The 26,870-nt window shown below is 41.2% G+C and overlaps 2 protein-coding genes across 4 annotated transcripts in view; one reads left to right on the forward strand and one right to left on the reverse strand.

The window, feature by feature from the left end:
• On the forward strand, positions 1-20,166 carry mtrex (Mtr4 exosome RNA helicase). Of its 2 annotated transcripts, none has more exons than XM_030436540.1 (27): positions 1-157; positions 555-695; positions 1,117-1,183; positions 1,406-1,468; positions 1,637-1,749; positions 1,907-2,081; positions 2,225-2,315; positions 2,728-2,852; positions 3,028-3,126; positions 3,286-3,403; positions 3,505-3,636; positions 7,463-7,542; positions 8,006-8,116; positions 8,504-8,605; positions 9,741-9,866; positions 10,519-10,669; positions 11,014-11,186; positions 11,272-11,340; positions 11,420-11,545; positions 11,630-11,740; positions 11,842-12,030; positions 14,317-14,480; positions 14,898-15,003; positions 16,532-16,588; positions 16,686-16,848; positions 18,509-18,613; positions 19,694-20,166. In XM_030436540.1, the coding sequence occupies exons 1-27, from the start codon at positions 57-59 to the stop codon at positions 19,744-19,746; spliced, it is 3,111 nt and encodes a 1,036-aa protein (XP_030292400.1). In that variant the 5' UTR covers positions 1-56; the 3' UTR covers positions 19,747-20,166. The 2 variants fall into 2 exon arrangements, with proteins under 2 accessions (XP_030292400.1, XP_030292401.1); XM_030436541.1 differs by lacking the exon at positions 1-157 and adding an exon at positions 258-388.
• The window catches only part of plpp1a (phospholipid phosphatase 1a), a 14,689-nt gene continuing 7,954 nt past the window's right edge, over positions 20,136-26,870 (reverse strand). For both annotated transcript variants that reach the window (XM_030436545.1, XM_030436544.1), the window contains exons 3-6: positions 25,475-25,755; positions 22,849-22,906; positions 21,678-21,854; positions 20,136-21,458 (exon numbers count right to left, since the gene is read on the reverse strand). In XM_030436545.1, coding sequence (XP_030292405.1) covers positions 21,339-21,458; positions 21,678-21,854; positions 22,849-22,906; positions 25,475-25,755 — 636 coding nt within the window. In that variant the 3' untranslated portion in view covers positions 20,136-21,338. The remainder of the gene's footprint in view (positions 21,459-21,677; positions 21,855-22,848; positions 22,907-25,474; positions 25,756-26,870) is intronic.

The raw sequence follows: 26,870 nt of genomic DNA on the forward strand, positions 1-26,870 counted from the left end.
AAGTATTACCGGGCAAAACCTCGTGTTGAATTGTGGGAAAGGTGCCCCTAACAATCATGGCAGACGCTTTTGGAGATAGTTTGTTCAGCGTGTTTGACGATGAACAACAAACTACGACAGCCAAAAAGATACCCGCGTCTTTGACACCAGATATTGGGTAGGTTACTGAGCGTGTTGCATTGTTACGATTGACGATTTGATACCAGAAACGTCGATTGTCCAGGGATCCTGAACGTAGCATCATGTGTGCTCGTGCCATACAGTGAAGCAGCGTCAGTAACGTCAACATGCTAGTTAGCTAGCTCGTTAGTGAAACACATGCTAAAATGCCGGATTTTGTTCATAAACGTGAACTCGAATAGGGTTTTGGATATTTTTGGTGTGTTAGGTATATCTTTTATCTAATTTTGTGTGAGGTTGGGAGATTTAAAGTCACAGTATCCTAATTTAGGCAGCTAACCGTTAGTGTATTGTTAACGTACCTGTGTAACGTAACAAGACGGGGTTAGCTAGCTCACCGCAGTTCTCACTTGTTTGTTTTCCCTCTTTTCCAGGAAACCTCCAAGTAAAAATGGCAATGACAAGGATGGTGGTCCATCTCCCCGGGCCAAGAGGGAGGCGGATAGTGACGGTGGAGAGGAGGTGGTGTTTGGGAAGAGACCGCGACATGAGGCGGTGTCTGCTAATGACCTAAAGTGAGAAGAGTTACATTATAGGTTACCGTAACACTGTGTACCTGTACAGGGTGCTCAGGTGTGAGTTGTGTCTGCTTATGTACCCCTAGCAATAAATATTAATCTCATTTTGTTAAAGCTTAAATTAGGGAAGTGTTGATTCAACTGCATGTTATTATGACTGAGTGCTGTCAGTTGGAATATGTAGTTGTAATACTTTGTCAATGTGTATATACCAATCCTGCAATCTTATCAATTTAAGCTAACCTCCAGAATATGAAGTAAAACAACAACAAAGACATTCACACTTACCTCAGCCATCAAAAATAACATTCTTTTGTAAACCTAAAGCAAATTTACACACAGACATCAGCTTGAGATGATTCAGAATGTGTTATAAGTTACTCTGTAGGTAACAGGTGTTTTGTTTGTTTTGTTTCAGTCTTGCAGAATTTATGCCCCAGGTGAAGGTGGAGCAAGTCGAGACTGTGGAAGGATGCTCACATGAGGTAAAGAACATATATAAAGCAAAGTAACAGATGGATGACAAATCTTAACATTTCTGAAACTCTACTGTAATGACCATTGTTCATTTTCATTAGGTGTTTTAGTTTGTTGTCATTTTATATTCCAACAAGATCCCAGGATTTTCTTTTAATTCGTCATCTATCTGATTTCTCTGATTTCGAATGTCAAACTCGAGTTGTTAAAAGTTCTGCCTCTCCTAACAGGTTGCTCTGCCTGCCAGTGATGAATATAAACCACTGAAACCACGTGTGGGGAAAGCAGCAAAGGTATAATAACTAATTACTCGTGGAATTCATATTTTATCATCCAGTAACACTGAAATGAATTAATACAGCATTCAATCATTCTTTGTAACAATATATTTTAAGGTCTAGCTGGTTTACATGAACTAACATTACTCCTACTGTTTTTGACATGTCTTGCTTGTCTTGCAGGAGTACCCTTTTGTTCTTGACCCTTTCCAGCGTGAGGCCCTCTTATGTATTGACAACAATGAGTCCGTGCTTGTATCTGCACACACCTCTGCTGGCAAGACAGTCTGTGCTGAGTAAGTGTCTTCAATTAACATGAGATCATGAGGGATTTTTTTTGTTAACATTTCCAGTGAAAATACTTTTTAGACCTACTTCCAGTTGTAATTCATTGACTATGGTAATGGAGGATTAGTGATCTCACCTGATTTACCCTTTGTTCTCCTTCTGTAGATATGCCATTGCACTGGCCCTCAGAGAGAAACAGAGAGTGATCTTTACCAGCCCCATCAAGGCCCTCTCCAACCAGAAGTACAGGGAAATGTATGAGGAGTTCCAGGATGTGGGACTGATGACTGGTGATGTCACCATCAACCCCACCGCCTCCTGCCTCGTCATGACAACAGAGGTACGATAAAGTTATATCTTTAAAAAAAAATTGCATTATTAAAAACTTTTGTCTAACATCACTTTTTATTTTAGAGGGTTGTTTGGAAATTGTGACACAGCACTGAGAGGTTGATCTGACATGATAAACCGCTTTACTCCTAGATTTTGAGGAGCATGCTGTACCGAGGCTCTGAGATCATGAGGGAGGTGGCGTGGGTCGTCTTTGATGAGATCCATTACATGAGAGATGCAGGTACGTACCGAATACAGTTTGGAAAACATTTGGCCCTATTGCAGGAACCACTCATATCAATAGATACATTCCCAGCAGGCATATACATATGATTCAAGATTGTTTCTTTGTTTGTTGTATTGACTTTTTCCTCAAAGAATTTTCTTGTTTGCAAGTCTTCTAGACTTGCTGTATGAATGTACAGATAATGTGTTTTCCTCTACTGGGCAAAAATAAAGACTAATTTGACTTTAAGAGTTTTTAACAGATTAGATTATTTTTATTATCATATTTCAGCACAACAGCTTGTTTAGTTCATGATAACAGAAGATTTTTCATTTCTTGGCAGCTGGCCCGGGGTTTCTGGATAAGAATACAAACATTTCTCAGAGAGGTCTTTTGATTATAACAAATCACTCTTTGTGTATTTCAGAGCGTGGTGTGGTGTGGGAGGAAACCATCATTCTTCTTCCTGACAATGTGCATTACGTCTTCCTGTCAGCCACCATCCCCAATGCCAGGCAGTTTGCTGAGTGGATCTGCCACCTACATAAGCAGGTTGAATGTTGTACTGGCTCATAATATATTTATAAGGGTTAAGTTTCTTTGTCCCTCCTATTTTATGTAATACGAGGAGAGGACAATGTCTGTCTACATTAAAAGGTCACCAACATTGTTTTTGTTTTTTGCCCTTTGTGCAACATAATTAACAAGACGTTTCTGTCTCCTGTAGCCATGCCATGTAGTCTACACAGACTACCGTCCCACTCCACTGCAACACTACATCTTCCCAGCAGGGGGCGATGGACTCCACCTTGTTGTTGATGAGAATGTAAGCTCCAACACAAACTGCCCTTTTGGGGTCTGTCAGAGCTATGAAATACAAGTGGCTAATTAATCCAGTTGAAGCCTAGATTTACCTGGATGCGTTGATTAGGACCATACTTCATAATGAGTCATAAAATATTTGTGTGTGTTACTTCTTTTCCAGGGAGACTTCAGAGAGGACAACTTCAACACAGCGATGCAGGTGCTGAGAGACACAGGAGATTCTGGGGGAAGTGGAGGAGGCAAGTGGGACCCGAGAGGACGGAAAGGAGGCACTAGAGGTGTGTGTGTGTGTGTGTGTGTGTGTGTGTGTCAGTTCCCAACGTTAAAAATCAGTAATTTCCATCATAATTCATGTTACTCACATACATGATATCTGTAGGTCCATCCAGCGTGTTCAAGATAGTGAAGATGATCATGGAGAGGAACTTCCAGCCTGTCATCATTTTCAGCTTCAGTAAGAAAGAGTGTGAAGCCTACGCTCTGCAGGTGGCCAAACTGGATTTTAACAGAGGTATGTGTATTTGTTATTCAAAATTTTTTATCAGACATGTTCTTAGTTAGAAGTAGCTATATTAGCAAGAGTTTGCAAGTTGTTTATCTGTAGGCATTAGTCTTCAGATTTCTCTTTCTGAATGACGAAAACAGACTACTGCCATCTGGTGGTTAGGAGAGCAATCATCTCTCACAGGCACATCTCTGGCACAGAATGCATCAACTAGTTGGCAGTTAGCTGTCGCCTTTGTGGTGTGTTCAGGCGCAACTTTCTGGCTGAGACACAGGCGACATGAGGCGATACAACAGCAGGCCTTCGTCTTTGATGTCGGTTTTGTCTGTCTGTTCCCTGTCATATGCAGCAATTACCAATCTTTCTATTTTGCTAGTAGAAAGTGATCGAATGTCAGCTGGATATAATTTTCCTCTCAGCTAAATTGATGTTGTGGGCTGCTCGCTGCGTTACTCTCTGATCAGATATAAATTCAGAATGTCGGCACAGCGATCAATGATGACGTTCATGGTGAGTTTCAGAGTTGGTGAGCAGTTTGTCTTTGCACACTGGAACGCCAAAATAAATACATTTTTGTGTCAAATTGCTATGCGGGTCAGGGAGGGAGTTGAAATTAGGCAAGCGAAACCTCACACCAAAATGCTAAATTGTTGGCAAACCGAGCTGAATAAATCCTCCCCACTGAGCGAATGCCATGAATATGGCTTATTGTGCCTGCACAGCTGGTCTTGCTGTTCGGGCCAGAGGATAAGTGATGTTGGTTCATGAGGACAAATCTCTGCTGGATGGGAGATAATCCAGCCGTAGATTGAGTTTGGCTCGTATCCACCTGCCTCAGGCACTGTCAGTGAAATAAAACATGATGCGTATGAAGTCTTACTTGGGAAACATTTTCTTCCCCAGTCTTTGGTTTGTTTTCCCTGCATTGTGACATTTTTATAAATGAGGAGGTTTGTTTTAAGGCTGAGCTCTCCCAACACAGCGCTGCCAATTTTTTCGTCAATATTACAAAAAAATGGAAAAACTCTGCCAACCATAATTTCTCATTTCCAAACGCGTCATGGGTTGTGAGAATTTTCTTTTAAAGATTTTCTTAGAAAATGAGGCTGATGGTATCCAGGAGTAGAAGTCAGATTGAAATTATTATTTTATTAAACATGGTAGAAGGAGTTGTTAACTGCTTATGAAAGTTTAATACAGTTACCTCTTGATGATCTACATAAGAAATTTAGACCATCAGCGAGAAGCTTGGTAATTTCTACATAGTTATTATTACTAGGAAAGTTCCGCTTAAAAAGAAATCCATACGGGCGCCGTTTGGCTCGGTTGGTGGAGCGCGAGTCCCATGTGCCGAGGCTCTGTGGTGGACCCGGGTTCGACTCCCGGCCTGGGTCCCTTTGCTGCGTGTCACTCCCCCTCTCTCTCTCCCTGTTTCCTGTCATATCTTCAGCTGTTCTATCAATAAGGCCATAAAAAGGCCCAAAAAATATTTGAAAAAAAAAAAGAAATCCATATCGTACATGTCAATTAAAATTTTAATTGTTGACTGCCTTTCAAATGCATGTGCGAGCCAGATTGAGCTCTTTATGTCAGGAGGCAGTTGTGCCCTTATTGCTTTTGTCTGCAGGGGCCGTCAGGATCGATAAAAAATGAAAGCTGCTTCAAATCTTTTAATAAGAAACGTTCATGACAAAATGTGAGCCATGTTTCTCATCACTACAAAAAAATTGTATCACAAATGTTCCTGACATCTTTACTTGGAGTGAGCCTTGGTATAAACCTAACTATTAACAGTTCGAGTTTCAATCCTTAGAGTTGTTTTCTTTCTTTGTCTGTCATTTGGAAACTCATAGGGGCCAATTCTCTCTAGCAAATAGTGGAGAAGCCAGATAGTGTAAGCAGCATGTATGTAGGCAGGTTGTTGGTGTTATGGAGCTCCTCTGTTTGTATGTGTAGGTGGGTTATAATGAGTAGAGGGAGCCACGTAGCTCTCCTGGTTTCTCTCCACCCCCCATTCTCTCTCTTCTACCTTTTCTGCTTTCTTTCTTCCATCCATCAGTATCTTCTGCGCACTCTGTTTTTGTGAACACTAAAGACAGAGTCCCCCCCCCTCTCCCTTCCTGTGACACATAGTTTCTGGGCAGTGTTTTGTGGAATGGCAGAGCCGCATTGGAGTCAGGGGACCGGCTGGTGCCGAAACACAAACCAGCTGACCGAGTCCAGAACTGCAGCATTAAACAGACAAATTATACATGTTTGGTTGGTTCGTGCAGAGACATGACAGGTGGACATTAAACCAGATTGTGTTGTTGTGATGCTGATGTGCAGCAGTAGTAGTTTTCTGGTTGTACAGCAGCATAATAACTATGTTTGTTCATCCAGCAGTTTGGTCCAGAGCCATAATTTCAGCAATTACGGGTCACATAGCTGTGAACCGATTTGGATATTCATGGGACCACAGAGGATAATTCCTGATGATGTGATCTTTTGTTCAACAATAGGCCAACGGTTAGGTCAAGGTGGGGGAGTTTTTGGGGAAAACTGATGCTGCAGACACTGAACTATCCTGGCTTTTGGCCCAGAGTGAACTTGACAAGGTTTGAAATGAAGATCTCTGCCAAAGCAAAGATTACAAATGTGTCGCTTGAGTCATTGTCCCAGACTTGACAGAAGTTGCTACTAAAGCCCCTGACAAGTTTCATTTTGCAGAATGCCTTTAAGTTTGGCGTGATGTTTACAGCCCCTTAGAGGAATCACCTTTATCTTTTGCTGCCCTTCCTTTAACACCAACATCACAGTTTTTCCACCTGCATGTTATTAAGGTCAAAGATCTGATTATTATGGAGCGATCATGCTTCTCAGAGGTGGAATAGTTTCCTTTTCAGATGCCCTCTTAACTTCCTCTGGAAAAAACACAAGACTTCTTGCTCATTGAATGACATTCAGTGTAATGAACTTGTGCTAGCTCTAGGGGCCGTGAGTGGAGGTGTTTTTAGATTTGTGACTCTGGGTGTTGTGTTTATAAAGAGGATGTACTGGCTGGAGCCATGGCCTTGGATAACCACTCTTTTTACTTTGGACTCTGAGTGTATTTGTCTGTGGTAATGCTTTGTTATTAAACTATTAAAATAATTCTCACTGACACTGAAGTCATATGACGTTAAAAAAACAACATGGGGTTTTGTGGAAGTCCAAGTTTATGACTAACACTGGCACCCAAAATGGATAAAGAAAGAGTTGTGACTAAGTTTCCACATGGACAAGGATGGACATGTATAGCTAACCAGCCACAGCAAATGATTGTTAAAAAGAATAAAGCACTGGTTGGGACACTCGGTACATTCACATGCAACCCATTACAAGAAAAGTGTCAGTTAAAAATGTGGCAGCAGTCAAGCACTCAGCTTCAATCAGTGGCTTTAAAACAACAATTGAACGTTATGGATATTTTTTAAGAACTGAAAGTAAATTCTACAAAATGGGATGAATTGGACAAACTGTTTCGTTCATCAGATAGAATCTATAGTTAACACAGACCTGCAGCAAATGCCGAATCATTATATTGTTGCTCAATCTCAACCTTGGTGTTTAAACTTTTCCTGCAAGCAGTTCACTAAATTACTCTCCGCGTTGTCCCACATTGACCACACGTGCCAGAAAAAATTATATCTGAAGCAACATTTTTAAATTACCCCAAATTGTCCATGTGGATGAGAAGCTGAGACGCACAGTTTCAGGATGTAAAAAAAATGTCTTGAAGCTAATATTTAGAACATTTTCTGAACAGCTGTGAGAAGACGTTATTAGCAAACGCACGGTTTCTGTGTTCCAGATGATGAGAAACGTCTTGTGGAGGAAGTGTTCAACAACGCTGTGGACTGTCTCTCAGACGAAGACAAGAAACTCCCTCAGGTGAGCAGGAGGAAGACAGATCTTGCTCTCTGTTTCCTCCCATTACGTGTGATGTTTTTCAGACCATCACGTTACTCTCACTCCAGTTTTTGTGTTGCCACCTTGTAAAAGCTCAGAAAAAAAAATGCCCTCAGCATTTTTCATTCATTTTCTGCTACGAGAAGACCGTTAAACTGCCTTTACTGTAAATACTTGCACACATAATGTCAACATGCGCTCAAACACTGTGCGGCTGTTATTCTACCCCGCTGTGCTGAGTCACATTATAAAAACCAGCAGTGTTGAGGTAATGGCTGTCAGTGGGTAACCCACTATGGCACGAGCATCAGCAAAGCCAACATCACACATTTCCACTACGAGGGTTAGGCGCTTTTCCACTCTGTCTCCATCTATGAACGAACTGTTGAGTTTGCATTGTCACCTAAACGCTCATCTTTCTCTCACTGCCCTGGGTGTTCATCAGGTGGAGCATGTGCTGCCACTGTTGAAGAGGGGGATAGGTATCCATCATGGAGGCCTTCTACCCATCCTGAAAGAGACCATAGAGATCCTTTTCTCTGAAGGCCTGCTCAAGGTACCACTGTCTCTGCATCAAAACACACTGAAGTGTTAACTGTTGACATTAGTCTAATCAAGGTTACTGCAAGTGATTGTAAATGTTGTTCAAGGAATGTTCAACCCACACTATCACACATTAGGTTTGATATTTTTTAGTTCAATCATCACATACGTACCATATAAATGATTTTCATGACGAATGAAACACATTGAACACATTTATTAAGCCTCAAGGATCCACGCAATGCCTTCTAGTGAGAAACCTTCAATGCAAACATAAATTTGTGTGAAAACTCTAAAGGGTAACTTTGCAGACTGGATTGAAAATGACAATTGTAAGAATACTACGTTGATATTATGCTTATGTTGTGTTGTTTTTTTTTTTTTTAATTCTCAACCCCAGGCGCTGTTTGCTACAGAGACATTTGCCATGGGCATAAACATGCCTGCTCGTACTGTGCTCTTCACCAGCGCCCGCAAGTTTGATGGCAAGAATCATCGCTTTGTAAGAGCTCTCACACACACACAGTTATCGTCACATGATTGGTCAATTGTCCTGTCAAGAGGAAATTATGTCTGGATATTCATTACATTTTCCTCATCCTATGTTATATCCAAAGTCTTAAAGAGCAAATTATGTTGTGTAACTGCAATTTCCATAGCTGTGGCTGTGGGCACACATAATTAAGAAAATGAGCCCAAAAAGTGTAGTTTCTGTAAACCAGGCATCCATCTTTGGAAATATTCCTCTGCCTTTTAAGGGGAGCTGTGGTTACTGCACCCTCAGTAAGTAGCCAGTTTAAAATAGTGCAGCTCCCCATAAACTGTGCTATCTCTTTAAAACAACAGTTCTGCCCCGTGTGCAGTGTGGAGTCGTCGCACAGTGTGTTGCTGTGAGGCCTTTATAAGGTCTTCAAGTCCTGCAGCTCACAACGCCACATAAACAGCCACGTATTGTTTATAAGAGCTGGGGGCTGTGTGTGTGGAGCTGCCGTCACTTCGAAGCACCCTTCATCTTCACTTCATACACACTGATTTCCAGCTCACACACACGCACAAAGGCTGTGTGAGAGAGAGAGGGAGAGAAGGAAAACTGCCCTCCAAGACGTTCATCAGGAACATCTGGTGGATCTGATGGTGCCAAAGCTCCACGCAGGCACTCACACGTTTAAATACACAAAGCTCTCATTCCTGAAGCGCACTGTGTTTCAAATCAAGAGCTGATCTCATGGCATGCCTGAAATGAAGATCAGATTATTTCAACACAAAAATAATCTTATCAGACTTTTTCAGCATTTTTATTGCTGAAAGAGCAGTAGATGTGGAAATGAATCGGAGCCATGTGCTATGCAGAGAGTAGTCCTCAGAGACTTGTGGAGAACGGGTCGGACAGATTCATCATCTAGATCTCCATGTTAGTAATGCAGATACTTGGCTAGCCGCAGATTGTAGAAATACCTCAATCATTTTCCAAAACATTACATCTTCTCACTCAAATATGCAATACAGTGTCTCCCTGCCTTTTTTCAGCAGTATAATTTCTTCGTCTGTTAAACAAACGTCCGTCATATTACAGGCATAGGAAAGCATTCACTAACATTTCTCTTTCTTAATGTTGTGTGTGTTTTTGTGTGATCTAGATCACCTCAGGTGAGTACATCCAGATGTCTGGGCGAGCTGGGAGGAGAGGAATGGACGACAGGGGCATTGTTATTTTCATGGTGGATGAGAAGATGAGTCCAGCTATTGGCAAACAGCTACTCAAGGTACCGTGCATATGGCTGCTATGTATTAAAGTCATTTTTCTGAATACAACTGCTCGTCAGCGATCGCGCATTTGCAAACCACTTCAGTGCCGTCCGTACCTCCTTCTGCTTCAGTCCCATAAGTGACACACTTCCCGCAGTCTCACCGACAATTAGTTTGAACGATTGAATGGAAATTGGCTGAAGTGGCTCTTAAGTTGTTACTCTATGGATCAGCAGGCCATTTGGTGCTCAGTCAGAAGCTCGACAATTCACAGTCATAAGGAAGCCAGAAGCTCTTAGTCTATTGTCTTTGATGTGACACTTTAATAGCTGCTATAAATTTGTAGCTGTGTAGCTTTTGAACAAGGTTGTGTTAATGTAAAACTGACGTTAACTCCAGTGGTGTCTTGGAGAAAGCTGTCAAACACATATCTGTGGTTGTGGAGTTTCAGAGGGTGTGATAGCTAGATCCTCCTCACTGTTTAATTTGAGAAAAGTGATTTCAGCTTGGTTTTATTTAGACCTCGTAGCTTCTTGGCACTTTCAGTAAATTGCTAACAACACAATGAAAACATGTGATTAACCACAGCTGTTTATAATTGTAACAAAAGCCTTTCTTTTTCTGTTCATCTTTATCTTTATTCTGTCTGTTTTTTATTGTGCTCTGCAGGGCTCAGCAGATCCTTTAAACAGTGCCTTCCACCTGACCTACAACATGGTGCTCAACCTGCTGCGAGTGGAGGAGATCAACCCGGAGTACATGCTGGAAAAGTCTTTCTACCAGTTCCAACACTACAGGGCTTTGCCTGGTGTTGTGGAAAGTAAGCATACCCAACCTTAGTGCAAATAGGCACGTGGACCTAAACATATAATAGGACTGAATAGATCGGCCACATTGTCACTGACATCTGAATTTGTGCTGTGCCAAAATCTTCTCAGAGGCTGTATTTTGCAAAATAAATAAATGGCAAACAACTGTGTTTGATAAAGACATACAGAAGATAAACACAAGCACACTTTTGACTGTAATGACTGCAATTTGAGTCTGATTCCACAATGATATCTTCCATATCGAGAAGTTGATGAATGGAAATCCTCAATTTATATGCTGGCTTAATTCTAGTCTGATCTTTCACCATATTGTTGATTTTTTTTGTCCGTGCAGAAATAAAGAAGTATGAGGAGCAGTACCACACTATTGAGATTCCCAACGAAGAAGCCGTGGTCACTTACTTTAAAATCAGACAGCAGCTGGCCAAACTTGGGAAAGAGATACAAGAATTCATCCACAAACCCAAATACTGCTTGCCCTTCTTGCAGCCTGGGCGACTTGTCAAGGTAGCGTTTCACACACTTACAGTTTGATGACAGAAATTGTGGAGTTTAATGCATCATTTAACAACTCTTTGTTTTGATCCCAAAGGTGAAAAACGAAGATGCTGACTTTGGCTGGGGTGTCGTTGTAAACTTTTGCAAGAAGTCTAATGTGAAGGTAAGTCTGTGTCACAGTGTCACACAGATGTGACTACCATTTATGCTTTTCTGTGACTAATATGCTTTTCCTCTTTTAGACTAGTACAGAGTCGGAGCCGCTGTATGTGGTGGAGGTTTTGGTCCACTGTAGTAAGGACAGCGTTAAAGATGCTGCAACTGAAGCCGCTAAACCTGCTGCTCTGGGGGAGACGGGAGAGATGCAGGTTGGTGAAACAAATGCACAGCAGAACACGCATAAAACATACATCGATGTGACTCGCTTGACTGTAACTCTAATCTTTTTCCAGGTGGTCCCAGTGATGCTCCATCTCCTGACCTCCATCAGCTCAGTTCGCCTTTACATCCCCAAAGACCTGAGGCCCTTTGACAACAGACAGCTCATGCTCAAGTCAATACAGGTACAAGATGTAGCCATCTTGAATACAAAGAAATGGCACAGCTGAAACTGGAATCATGATCTAAATTATTGCTTCTTTGCCTCCAAACATTTTGTCTGCAGGAGGTACAGAAACGTTTTCCAGATGGCGTTCCTCTGCTCGACCCCATCGATGACATGGGCATCAAAGACCCTGCCCTGAAGAAAGTTATTCAGAAAGTGGAGGCCTTTGAGCACCGCATGTACTCCCACCCCCTGCACAGCGACCCCAACTTGGAATCTGTTTATTCTCTCTGTGAGAAGAAAGCTCTGGTGAGTAACTGACTTTGAATGTGTGGTAGAGTTAAAGGCCAGCCATAGAAAATGCTGTTATACGTCAAACCTTACTGAAAGCCAGCCATTTAATGACAGACCACAGTTGGGTTTGGTTCTTTCTGTATTTCTTTTTTTTAATTTTTTTTTTATCAACATTGGGTACCTTTTGTTAGGTGACCTTCCTTTGTCTCCTCCTGCCAGACAGGTCGGCTTTGGCCATATACTCATACAAACACAGGAAGACAGAAAGGACATTATTCATACACTGCCTCACCCTCAGTTATAGGCCTGAAAACAAAACAAAACGTACCACAGCAATCATGGGAAAGAATCTTTTTTTTTTTTTTACCAGGTGGGTTTAATTCTGCGTAGTATTGTGTAAGTGACGAGGACCACACTTCCTTTGACATTTCAGCATTTTATTGCAAGGCTGCAGCACAACTCCACACAATCTTCTGCAGTTACAGACAATAAAACAAAACAAATCAGGGTCTATGTTGCATTTATTCTCTCTGTGCTTTCCCACGAAGAAGTCCGGAACAAAAAGAGGGCACGGTTCACACTCTTCTCATAAAACAAATCAGTGACCAAAACAAATTCTTATAAAACATATTAAAATCAAAACAGCCATCTGTAAACCCAAATACCCCAAATGCACTTGTAGAGAGACAACAACCATTACCATTTAAAACCATACATTAATTATTTTCATGCATTTAATTGTTTAAAGGTCCAGGGTGTGTGTGATTTAAGGGGATATCTTGAAAAATAATATTCACAATTAAGTTTTCATTAGTTTATAATCACCTGAAATTAAGAAATATTGTGTTTACATTAACTTAGAATGGATTCATGTCTTATATCTACAGAAGGAGTTGGTCCACTTCTACATAGGCCGCCATTGTTCTACGGTAGCCTAGAACAGACAAACCAAAAACAAGCTCTAGAGTGGGCATTTCACAGTTATAGTGTTCCGTTTTTGCAACCACACTGCGAGATGCTACGAAAGCCCCACACACTGGACCTTTTTAAAATAACTCTGTCACAGCCAGACGAGGGACTTTGTGACATTGTACAGTCATGCTTGGCCTTGTGGTGGCGCTTATTACAAAAGTATGAGAAAAGTGATTATCAAATTTTTTTGCAGTTTATCCTGAGAGGAACATAAATTCAGCTGATTGCATTGTATTTGAAATAAACCAATTTCAGTTCCTGAATCACAGAACGTTCCCTTTACAGGACAGTGTAGGAACTCAACACTAGAACAAGCGAAATTTGATCCCGTAACAAAATATCAACGACACATCAGGTTTGGGGAAGTCAGAATGTGCACCTTTTTTCCAAATACAATTCTGTCCCTGAAGCATTTACATTTTAAAAAAGTAAACATACAAAGATATAATTATGTTGTTTTTCAAGGACTCAGTCAGATGATTCAGATCAATTCACTCCAGTACACTACTCATACCGGGGGAGTTAAAAAGGCAGAGTGTGATGGACGCAAAGCAGCCTCGTTGGCTTTACGAGTTGTGGAAAAAAGGCAAACCAGACCATGTCTGACAATTTGCATAAACATTTACATCCCTCTATGGCTTTCTGTGTGTTGTGAAATGATAGGGTTTTATAGTAGAGTGTAAACTGGATTACTTTATGTTTGATTGGTCGAGTGGGGGATTATCCTGCTCCTCTGTCAGCATCTCCACAATACCTCGACAGCTCTCTGCTGCTAATCCTGTTTAATTTCTCCAGCTAACCTCCGCTTGGCCTTTACAGGCCTGTTGCAACACCTACTGTCGTGGTTTTGATGCTTCTTCTTTGTCGTGGGGCTTTTTGGGCGTTTGCTACCTTGAACATGAGAAAGTTTAAACTCTGTAGCGTGCTGAGTGCATGTGTGATAGACCTTTTGAATATCTCACACCAGTACAGAGAAAAATAGGGTTGATTTATCTAGAATATACATCTTATCTCTGATTAATAAACCTTTCTGGTAACATCTCTGTACATGTGTTTCCTTTTTTGACCCTGAGTTGTAAAGGTTAAAGTGGATAATGGAAATCATTGAGGACAGATAAGAAAACTGAAGAACACTTGTTGGCAGATAACTCAAACATTCCACTTCATCACTGTGACAGTTAGTGAAGTGTTTAAAGTGAGCTCATGCACATCACAGCTGGCAGTTATCACAGAGCTTTTAATCATTTTAATCTTTTTATAGAAACCCTGGAAGCGCTTCCCCAATTTTGTATCCGCTAAACTTTTTACGTTTGCGTGTTTTCATTTTAGATCGCAGCAGATGTTCGAACAGCCAAGCGAGAGCTGAAGAAAGCTCGGACTGTCCTGCAGATGGACAAGCTGAAGTGCAGGAAGAGAGTTCTGCGACGCCTCGGATTCGCCAGTCCCTCCGATGTCATCGAGATGAAAGGACGTGTCGCATGTGAAATAAGCAGGTAGGGTACTTTGTCATATAATACAGATGTAATAATGCTTCTTAATTCAAAGGAAACGGCATCGAATCATGAGCAGGAGGCTTGTAGTTGGGACAGTGCAGGATTTAAACATTAAGTAGATGATGCTTCCTTTTATGGGTGAAGGTTTGAAGCAAGAAAATAGTTCCATCATGAACCTGCTTACAACAACATCTGTGGATTATCTTGAGTGACATGGTCATGATTTCTGGAAATTTCCGGACATTGCTTTTGAGTGGTTGTGAGTCCTGACTGGGCCGAAACATGAGGGAACATCTTCATTCACCTGTCCTTATTGCCTCCAACACCCCTGCCAAACAGGGAAGAAATGTCTAAGTTCCTGTCTGATAAAATGACAAATAAAAAGCATTTAATCAATGTCTGTGTGAATGTTTCCAGTGGTGACGAGCTCCTGCTGACGGAGATGATTTTCAACGGCCTCTTCAACGATCTCACGGTCGAACAAGCCACCGCCCTGCTGTCCTGCTTCGTCTTCCAGGAGAATGTAGGAACAAATGCCCACAAACACTTTTGATTCCTTTTAATTCTCTGCACAAACAGATATTTAAGCCTCTCCCAAACATTTGAAATAAACAGCTGATTCCCCCATCGCACACGTTTCAAGCCCCAATCGCATTTCTTGGCCTCTTCCCCTGCAATGCAACCAAAACAGAAACCCGAGGTTGATGTGTGTTTGTCTTGCCTAATGAAGCCTGTTCTCTCAACGAGGCAATCGAGCATCAGATGGTTCAACAAACCTTTTCTTTGGCTCGGCATCCGCTCAGTCCTCAGAACAACAGAACAAACTCCTGTTTAACTCTATCACGGCTCTCATTGTCTGTCTTCTGTGAGAGGGAACCACGACAGGCAGCTGTTAATGCATACCAATACACAACCACTGTGTGTGTGTGTGGGTGTGGGTGTTTGTGTGTGTGTGTGTGTGTGTGTGTGTGTGTGTGTTTGCGTGTGTGTGTGTGTGTGTGTGTGTGAACAGCTGTCGCCTGTCACTAAAGAGCACCTGCTGCTAGTTTAGCTTGAGATGACAGCAAACCATCCAACCTGCGTGTGTTTAATAAACCAATGACATAATCTGACATTTAAAGAGCTTCAATCGACGATAACAACCAGCACAGGAAGGAGCCATTCTCTCCACCTCAGTGTGGACTCTGTTTTGTTTTGTCCCCTCATTCTTTAAACAGAGATTAACTGTTCTAGATAAAGGGTTCCCTGTGATTTGTTTTAGGTAATATGCTTTAATTTGGCAACACCGTATATGCGAGAATTTTGACCTCAGTTGTGATTAAAAACAAAATAGGTTCGTAAAATGAAATTCATTAAATGAAGTCATTATTTTGTGTTATTTAGTTTATCTTTCAAGTAACTTTGTGTTTACTTTAACTGTTCTTTTAACCCTTAATGTTTGATGCAAACAGAGCGGGCTACATCGATTAAGTCAGTGGTTAAAACAGTTTCTAATAAAAACGACCAGCATGTGTCATATATAATTCAGGATTAACAGATAAATTGTTAGCGGCAAACTATATATTAATGACATTGCTTAAAATTGTCCACTTTGAGTGAGAAAAGGGTTTTGTAAACAGAATACAGACGGGGACCTTCAGAGGCTAACGGTCAAATTCTAGTCAAGTTAGTTTATTTATTTAGCCCAAAATCCCAATCATAATGTCTCAGTGGGCTTTACCGTCTGTGCGGTGACATCATCTGTCCTAAGAGTAAAGAACAACTTCCCAGAATAAAAAACAAAACCCCTTTTTAACAAGGGAAAACCCCAGGAAGCGCCACGGAAGAGGGTTCCCTTTCAGTGTGGACAGACATGCAAAACATGTATTGACGTTATAACATATAAAACAGTTCTGTTAAAAAAGAAGCAGGACGTTCAAATGTTCAAATGTCAGCAGCTTAATTTTAGTGTTGAGGTAAAATGAAAAACAGCAGAGGGATTCTGTTTGTGATCAGTTTGTTCTCAAACACGTTTGCTATCACAACATTGATGATGTCATTCTGCCCTCCAGGCCAGTGAGATGCCCAAACTGACTGAACAACTAGCCGCACCCTTGAGACAAATGCAGGTGAGGTGACGTTAAACAAACCTGAATATGTTTCTAATCATTGAACGTTTGAATTTGGTGAAAACATGAACACTTGTTTTTGTCTGTTGTTTTACAGGAGTGTGCAAAACGCATCGCCAAAGTTTCTGCAGACGCCAAGCTGGAGGTGGACGAGGAGACGTACCTCGGCCAGTTTAAACCTCATCTGATGGATGTGGTGTACGCCTGGGCTAACGGCGCCACGTTTGCTCAAATCTGCAAGATGACCGACGTCTTTGAAGGTGCAACGCTAATACTTACATCAACAAACAAGACAGGAAGTTATAATACAGGTGTTATACAGGCAGTATTAGATCCTCTAAACCAGTCCAAGTCCACCTTTAACAGATTTTCAGTGGGAGACTACGGTGCACAGGTTCTTGTTTTTGATCATTTAAACTGAATGCTTCTTTAGGCTACTCCACTGCATCTCATTCACGATGCTTCCTGCTTCACTACAGGGTTTTAACAGCTGAAGTTACAGGTGACTTTTCAGGTTAAAGTTTAACATTAAATAAACACATAATAAACTCATAAAATTGTTTGAGTTTAAATTGTTAAAGATTAAACCAGGAGCTCTCAAAGCTTGTGAGCGCTTCAAAGCGAGCTCGTGTAGGTAAACACACGTGAGCGCGTGTCAAACAAAGACTGACTTCTCTTAAAATCTTCTCAGATTAATTTATTTGATGAGTGTTCAAGTTCCAAAATGGCAAAAAATCCCAAACTTTGCAAACACAAATCCAAGATAGGGTAATATGGGGGGGGGCAACAATGGAAATTTGCGTCATAGAATTTAATGTTTTCTTATTCTCACGTTAATCATCTCACGACCCCTCAGATTTACACTGTGACCCTTTGAAGGGAGCCGACCCTCAGCATGGGAGCCACTGGACTGAAATAGTAAACTCTAAGTGGAAGAGCGTTTTAACTCCTTTAAATAAACAGTAAAATGCTGCTCTACATCAAGGAAGAATGTGTAAAATAAAAAAGGCGACAGCCTTTTGTTGTTTGTTTTTAGACTGCCATAACGAGTCCAGACCAGTGGACTGCTTTATACACCCTTGCGCCTACTTTACCAACAATGCAACGTGGCTGTTGAGTGACATCACAGGAGGCAGTTTATCAGATTACATGCAGCTTCTTCTGGAGCCCACAAAAGCCTTTATTCTACTTTTTCACATCTGCAGTAGAACTCCCAGAGACCTGTGAACGAACTTGAATGCGTAAAATGGGTGGAGTTACCCTTTAATAAAAGGCTCTCACTATTTCTTCCACCTCTGCCAAGTACAACATGACCTTTACAAATCCTTTTCACCTTTTGATTTCTTCACCATCTATTGCGCATTATTAATTTATTATGAGTGGATTGGTTTAATCCGCTTCAGAGTCCATTATCCTCCTCAGGTTTTATCTCCGACTCCCAACACTGACTTCAGCTGTGAAATATTAAACGTCAGCGTAATAAGCAAGTCATGCAGAGTTGAGAAACTTGAGGGAGTATCAGATGCGCTCAAGTGTGCTGGTGACGGAGAGAAACGGAGCATTGGGAAATAAATGATGATTGATTAACATTTTATTTAACAGCTGTGTCATTTCCTTTTACTGGGAATTTAATTTAGTCTCAGATTTCCAAGTAATTCAGAAATGCTCCATTTAGACCAAATGAAATATGAATCGATTCATCATTGACTCTCTGGGCTGCAGTCACAGTTAATTTGAATTAATGAGGTTAATTGGAAAAGTGCTACATAAACACTGTTCCTCACAATTAGAACCGAAATACATGATTCATTCCTCGAAACCACTATGAAATTATTAAGAGATTCTGTAGAAAGTAAGGAGTCTTTTGTCAAGTTTTGTCACACATTTTAATCTGTGTGTGTGTGTGTGTGTCTCCTGCAGGGAGCATCATCCGCTGCATGCGTCGTCTGGAGGAGGTTCTGAGACAAATGTGTTCTGCAGCCAAAGCCATCGGCAACACTGAACTGGAGAACAAGTTTGCTGAAGGTAAGAAAGATCAGGGCGATAAGTAATAAGTAATTCAACAGGAAATTAACTGGTGGTCTTTAGGGTTAGGGGGTTAGGGTTAACCATTTAGGTAACAAAGTCAAAAGTTCACTGCTTCCAGCCTCTGATGTGAACATTAGAATGTTCACATCAGAGGCTGGAAGCAGTGAACTTTTAACTTTTGAATTTGACTTTTTTTTTTTTTTTGTCCACACGAACACAATCTGGCCTTTTGTACACATGTCAACAGTGTTTAGGTCACTGAAAATTGACCTTTTGGGAAACTCCTTTCAGGGTGAAGAAAATCAGAACATTTATATTTTTGGAAACGTTGATACAGACACCGATATCGCTTCCTAACGCAAATATGAACTCTGATTGTGCATTATGATATTGGATATTTAAATTTGTACACACACGTAAGTTACATGTAAATTGATAGAAGGATTGGGATAGGATGTTATAGTATCTATATTTACACAAGCGGACACTGATAATACAATGATGGAAAGGAGAGACAAACAGCTGCTGACGATGTTTAAATAAAAACAGCATTTTCCTGGAGGATTCTGGGAAAAGCCGTCCTGCTGCAATCATAAAAACAATCTGCTTCCTGTTTATATCAGCACAGGTGCACCTAGTGTAGGTAAATGTCCATTTGTTAGTTTGGATGGAGACTGTTTCTGTAACGGTGCTAAAACCCTCGTCTGGACTGAGGAGATTTTTCTTTTTTCACATGTATCTGTGTATGTGGGGACTACGCCTTGACGGCTGCTTGAGAAAAAACAATTGGCAGATGAATTGACATTTGCAAAAGTCACAAATTGTATAATCTCTGCTCCACAGGCATTTAAGAAAGTTTAAAACATGATTCACCCATGTGTTTATTTACAGTCACTCCCCCAGAAGGTGTAAAACTTCTTAGTGTGTTTACTTGACTTGTTGTGTGTATGCCAGTAACAGAAAAAATGTGTTTCTGTAAATATTTATTCTCTTGACACATAACTGAAACATTTCTCACTGTTTTAAAGTCAAAGTAGATTTGTTGTTGAAGCTAGAAATGATTTTCTGTCTCTGCAGGCATAACGAAGATCAAGAGGGACATTGTATTTGCTGCCAGTCTCTATCTATAAAGTCCAGCAGATGAAGATAAACTCTTCTTGGATCTCTTGGCTCTCCATTTTTCTTCACTTTTTTGTGTCACATTTGTCACACTGAGAATAAATTGACCCCAAAATGTTAATTAATTTGGCTTTCACATGGAAAAAGATCAGATTTGTTTTCATCCCAACAACCTGAACTTTGTCACGTCCTGTTCAGCCGAGTTATCCGCAGTCAGAATTACATGAGTGATGTTTGTCTGAGGATGTGAAAACTTTTCATTCAGTTATTCATTGAACATTCATGCTTTTATTGTTTTTTTGCTTACAACGAGCAAAGTGGTGCATAATCTGACGAGAAAGTAAACACAAGTCATGCTTTAATTTTATGTGACGGCTCATGACATGATACATGTTTCTTCTGTTTTCATATTAAGTAAAATGGCTTTGTTGTTCCTTTTTTTCTTCTTTTAGACATTTGTACATATTTAACTTTTTTTTTTTTTCAATAAACGTCTGTATGGTGATTTGTTTTACATACAGATTATACAAAAGTACATTGTTGTCTGTTCACTTGATGTATACATTAGTTCTTGGATACACAGGAGCTGTGATAGCAGCAGTAGCAGTCCAGCAAAGGCAACACAGGACTTGAAACTGACCATTTACTCTTCAGCTGTCTAACCACACATGATGCAAGTCGAGCTCACTCAGACCCTAAGAGGTTAGACGGCTGGAGAGTGAGACGGCAGTGGCAGTGACCTGGAGTCAGCAGCTGAGGGTATGCAGCAGTTTTACCCCACCAGCAGGGTTTCTGTTCTCTGGTAGTTACCTCCACCAAAGAGGTTTGTTTATGAGCAGGATTACAACAAAAAATACTGATTGACGGAGGATGGACCCCTTTAACTCTTGGTGTGGATAAAGGGAGGAATTAAGGAATTTCTCAGAAACCCTGCCCTCTGGTCCAGGATCAGTGTTACTGTGCAGCACCTTGTAGCCTTGAGAAGCAAACATTCCTCTAACAAATAGCCCTTAATTAACACTGGACTTAAGGCAGCAAAGTTACAAGACTCGGCCCTCTCTGTGGGTGCTGACAGGACTGATCCTGAATCGGATCCTTTAGCAGACTGACTCCAGGTCAGAAAAAGCACAAAGCAAGGTTACATTCACAGGTTTCCAACCCTCCCCTCTCTCTCCCTCCCAGCAGTGGTCAGACCCTTTAGTGGGAGCGTGCAGTGAAGTCTTCCCACCAGCTCAGTAGATACATACATTAATAAAATGTTGGTTTTCTGTCCTTACAGAGTCTCTAGCCTCTAATCTACAGCAGTCTCTGAAGCGTGTCTACGAGGCTTCGACAGGTTTCCTTACAGATTGAGAATCGGTGGACTAAAAACAGCGAATCGCCTAAAATCATAAAGTCTTAAAATCTAAACAGGCCTGAGGTTTAGCTTCCAAAAGCTTCTTCTGGGATGCACATTCCTCCGGTAGCTTCCGTGAAGTAAAAATCACTGTAAATCCATGCAGGGATTTGGATGAGACCTTGCGTGAGATGAAAGGCTAGAGAGCTGGGAGTTGTGGTGTGCGTCTTGGACAGAGCAAAGTTCATTGTCCACTTCTCGATTAGCTTAGTTCGGACTCTCGAAGTGGTTTCCATTCGTCGGGGTCTCCTGCAGGCTTGTGTGAGGGATGTCTGCCTCTTTACGGGGGTCGACGCGTGGCTTGAAAAAGTCGGACACGCAGAAGACCTGGAGGATACACGGAGAGGAATTAGAAAAAGAGCATTGATTATGAATTATTTAGAGGCATTCTCTGCTTAAAGAAAAACAGAATTCGTAAACATCAAAAGAATAGTTCAACAATTTGGGAAATGCACTTGTCAATAGTTAGATGAAAAGATCGGTATCACTCAAGTTTGATTTTTAACTTGGCACATATGTGACGTGACTTTAGGAAACATAACGTACCACCAGGAGGGCCATGAGGGCGCCCTGCAGGAGCCCGGTCAGCACATCGCTCCAGTGATGTTTATAATCTGACACCCTTGAAAGTCCTGTGTACACTGAGGCAGCGATCAGGAAAAACTGGATTGTGGGTCTCAGCAGCCTCGCCCATTCAGCCTGGAGTCGAGCCTGCAGATAGAGCTGAGAAAGAGAGACGGGCCTTGATTTGAAAAAAGTACGGAGCAGCTATGTTTAGAGATTGTTCGCAATAAATACAAGTGTCACTGGGAAACAAAGGACTGGGAGTGTTGTTGTAGGTCTGGCAGTCTTGTGGCAGGCAGCATTCCTGCAGGAGTGTCAGGAAGATGAGCTGCAGATGACTCAGTGCATTTCCATTTCCACTTCCACACTAGATACAAATCTATCAGGAAGAAAACTGTCCCTGAATTAAACAAACATCCTCTTTTCTTGTGCTTCCGCTCCAATATTTATTTCCTCCTCCGTCTTTCAAGTTCTGAGCTGCATTTCGCTTTGAGGAACAGACCTCGAAATGATCATCGCTGATAAAAGTTATCAGTAAAACGTGGACTGATAAATATCACAACATCTGAGCAGGGTGAGCTGTCATAAAAGAATCCGCTGAATGTAATGTTCCATTCCGTCATAAACAAGACATTTTGTTTCTATCGAATTGAGGGCGTGTCCAACAAACAAGCTAAATCGCTTCATCCTGATACATTCTTCTCTTACTGTCCGACTTAATTTCTGACGCATATGTGGTCGTTTAATTGTCAGTAGGAGGAAAAGTAAAAAGCACTCCAGGGTTTGTTTGGAGGTTCATGTTTAAAATGTCAGCTGCTGTTCCTTTAATTTCCCCTCAATACAGAGAGAGAGGGAGCTTTGTGTTGGTGCCAGGACTTTGTCCCCGAGTCTATTTATATCTGCTGGTGTTGAATGAATCAGCAGCCTGTAAAGTTTATCACAGCTGGATGGTAAATATGGTTGGAGTAAAAAACGTCATTAACACCTGACTTTGTTCTTTTTTTTTTTTTAAATCTACTTGGTTAAAAAAAGAAAAAAAAAAATAGATCAACTAGAATGTCCTGTTCTGCCAACCTGCCCCTGAACACAACACTCCAGTAAATACTGATTAATACGATATGCCGATCAATATGTAACCGTTGCAGGTACTTACAGCCAGGAACAGCATGCAGTACATGGAGAACGAGGAGTGGCCGGAGTAGAAGGATAGCCTGCAACAGAGAGACAAAAGCATCGCTCAGCACTTTGTTATGCACTTAAATCATCTTCAGCAAACATAAAAAGCCTGGTCATCTTGGAGTTTAACAGATCCTGACGTCTGTCAGACACATCAACACAACGTGGGACACCTGTATTTCAGGTTTATGGTGGAGTGAAGTTTGTTTGTTTTGCGTTCAGGAGCAGTGAACCCTCAGTGTGATGTCGTGGATGGCAGCAGCTAAAAAGTAAACAGGCCCTCCAGTCCTTCCCCGCTGCCTTAGTGACTTCCTGTTTATAATAACAGTGCTGTGTTGTCTGGACCTCGTCCACAGCAACAGCCATTAATAAACACACAGAGTGTTAAATTACGCTCTACATACTTATTTTGTGTGCACTCACTGACGGATCAGGGGCTTTGTGGTGTACAATAAGATTAATATTAACTATGAACGTGGTTCTGGGGTTCAACTCTGCAACGTTAACCTGCTGTAAACCTCAGCAGACACAGACGATTAAAGTCTTTATCACTGGTTTTGGTATTTTAGAGCCATGGATCAATTCACCACTTCGGTCCAGACTGAAGTGCCTCAACAAACTACTGAATGGATTACAGGGTATAAATATTCCTGGTACCAAGAGGATTTTTTATGTTTTTAAAAAACATAAAATGGCTCCATACAGCCTGTCAGGTGCAATGTGGAAGCATTATTTACACCTTGATGACTTGACCCACTGAAGACGGGGTGCACGCTAACGCACTTAGCTTAGCAGCTACAGTGACGATTTGGGTTTTCAAAAGCATGTAAACAGCATCTTTTCAAAACCACTTGCTATCTCAGGGCTTCCAGAGACTTGGATTATGCCTGACGAGTTCTATGGAGCCTTTTGATGCATTTATTTGTTGTTGTTGTTGTTGTTTTACATTTTAAATCAAGTCGCCATCTACTTGAGTTTTTCACAATACTTCACCTGACTTGTCTTCGGCATGAGGGATTAGCCAAAAATGACTGAATTAAAATTTTTGGTGAACTTTTAGCACCAACACTGAATAATTCAGGCTGATCAAACACACTTTGGTAACAAAACCCAAACTGGTAAATGCAATAATAATGCCGCCCTATACATCCTCTGGGCATCACATTAAAACTGCGGTTTGTTCAGACCCTGTGAGGCCTCCGCTCATTGTATATCGACAGTAGTTCTGATGAAATATATACTTGTATGTCTGTCATGGAATCCCACCTTACGAAGAATAATACGTTTTCGTCACGCACTATAGATGCTTTGGGCATCTTTGCCTATTAAATGCTGAACACATTCAGAACAGCTCTGACAGTCGGCCTCCTTTCTGCTCTGATAGTTAAATTAAGCAAAGGAGGCATCAGATTACAGTAAAATGATCCTGAGCTCCTCTCTCTCCTCTCTGCTCTCCTGCTGCGTTTATGAGCTCCATGGCTTCCCTCCAACACACACGTCGGCGCTGAAAATAAATAAATAAACATTGAAAGCTCTGGATATCTGCCACAAATCACCGTATCCTGTACCACACCCTCATAAATGTACAGGAGATAACCCAGACAGACAGGCGGTGGGCACATTTCCTCTCAGCTCTGAGCTGCCTCTCGGGAAGGCAACACTCACTCTGTTAACAGAATAACCTACTTTGTCTTTAAATGATGTGGAAAGAGAAAGTTCCTCAAAGCTTCCTAATAAACACGTATTAATACGCCGACACAATCGCTGCTTCTGCTTCTGTATTTACTGCAGGTCTTGCCTACATCAGAAACAGAAGTGGATATCCTCTCCTCCCACCGTACTTCCTTCTGCTCTGAGCTGATAAGTCAAATCCAAACAAGCGACACATTCCTGATATTACTCAATCCCAGCGGCTCTGGTCTCGTGCAGTAGACGGCTCTACCTGCACACAGCCTTGTGTCATCTCAGTGCAGATATTTACTACAGCAGATGTTTCACAACCTTCACAGAGGCATGGCATCATGGTGGTAAAACCATTATGAATTACATCATCATTAATTCGTTGCTCCGTGACACATCTGACCTTTAGACTCTCTGTACATACACCGTGTTACACAATGAGGGAGAGCACAAAGTTTGAGGCTTTTCCTGGAAGATTCTGTTAAGCCGCTGAGCGACAAAAACCAGAATCCAGAGAGCTAAAGGTTTGGACGAGGAGCTGATTTTAACAGCAAACATCTGAATCCACAACACAGTTCATTCAGCAGCTCATCTAGGAATGCAACTGATTATTTTATCAATGATTCATCTGCTGCAGTGTTGTAACAAGTACTCAAAAGTCATTCTTAGGTAAACGTTAAGATATCGTATTAAAATAACATTTTAGTAAAACTGACAGTCACACTTAGTACTTGTGTACAGGCCTTAAATATTATCTTAACGAGTCTCTTCTTCAAAGACTTTTTGGTACACTACATGTGACACACAAAAGCATCAAATCCTCATATTTGAGAATCGGAACACGTGATTTGTGCTCAGAAAAATGACTAAAACAATCAACAGACTATCAAACAATATAAAAGCTTTGAGCTACAGCGACCTACCTGCCCTCATTGGACAGTGTCTGGTCTCCAGTGCAGGTGAACTCTTCGATATAAACTCCTGCCGAACAGTTGATGAGTTTCCAGTCAGGTTTGCACACATCCAGGAAGTGCGGCCTGAGCCGGCCAATAGAATACTTGGCTATGTCGGTCAGAGACTGGCTCATGGCGGCACCGAAGAGGAAGGTACCGATGGCTTTGTAAACAGAGGCGACATAGCTGCCGAATGAGGACTTAGATTTGATGCGGTTCAGATAAACTAAAAGGCACTCGCCAATGATCATCTGTAGGGAGGAGAAGATACACAGTTAGAGGTTTGTACAAATATACGGAGGGTAAAGAAGCAACTGAATAACATCCAACAACATCAGAGCCGTCATCGATAACTGGGTCTAAAATCATGGAGTTCTGCCTGTTTCTCAAATTTCACACAAAGCTCTCGTTTTGAAACAGTGATTAAAATAGTTTAACTTTCTTGTTAGATGAGAAGATCAACACCACTCTAATGTCTGTTTGCTAAATAGCAACAACCTCCTTTAGCCAGGTAGCTTAGCTTAGCATAAAGAGAGGAAACTGGGGAAAACCCAGCCTACCAGCAACACTTCAATTTTTTGTACAAATTAAACAAATGAGAGATAATGTGTTAATTATTGAGCTTTACAGGAGCTGGTAGGGTGATCTTTTTTACAGTCTGTATGCTAAGCTAAGCTAAGCTAACCACCTCCAGGCTGTAGCTTCAAGTCGAACAGGGAGATATGAGAGTGGTGCTGATCCAGTCAAATTTTCCCCCAAATGTTCCACAGGATGATGTCCACTTAAAATATGAATGCATCAGGGTTTTTTTTCATTTAAACGTTTTTATTAAAAGCCTCTGATCAGATCTTATACTAGAACATTTTGTGTATTTGAAATTTTCAATTGCAGTCATACATTTGATCCATAAACCCCTTCTGTTGTGTGTGTCAGGGTTCAGGTGTATGTGAATGTGTCTGTGATAAAAGTGTTTGCAGCTTTACTTCCTGTATATTTAAAAAGCTTTCAAAAGGAGAAGTAAAAACTCCTGCTTATGGGTATTTTAATATTAAAGAGCTCTCTTCCTCAAAGGAAAAGTTCACACAAACATTTAAATCCAATCATTGTTTTTTTTTAATGGAGCTTCACGGCAAAAACAGCATTACAGCTGAAGCAACAAAGTCCATAGCATGTCTTTAGAGAAAGTCTTACGGTGTAATCCAAGTCACCGGAAGGCCAGAGATCTCAAATTGATCTGAAAATAACATATTTTCACCCTCGATGCAGCTACAGTGCAGATTTCATCTTAAAAAAAGAGTGTAAATAACGTCCGTTCAAATCAATTTGGGATCTTGAGCCTCCCAGAGACTTGGGTTTATGCCAGACA

Source organism: Sparus aurata, chromosome 12 (genome assembly GCF_900880675.1).
Source record: "Sparus aurata chromosome 12, fSpaAur1.1, whole genome shotgun sequence".
Classification (NCBI taxonomy): domain Eukaryota; kingdom Metazoa; phylum Chordata; class Actinopteri; order Spariformes; family Sparidae; genus Sparus; species Sparus aurata.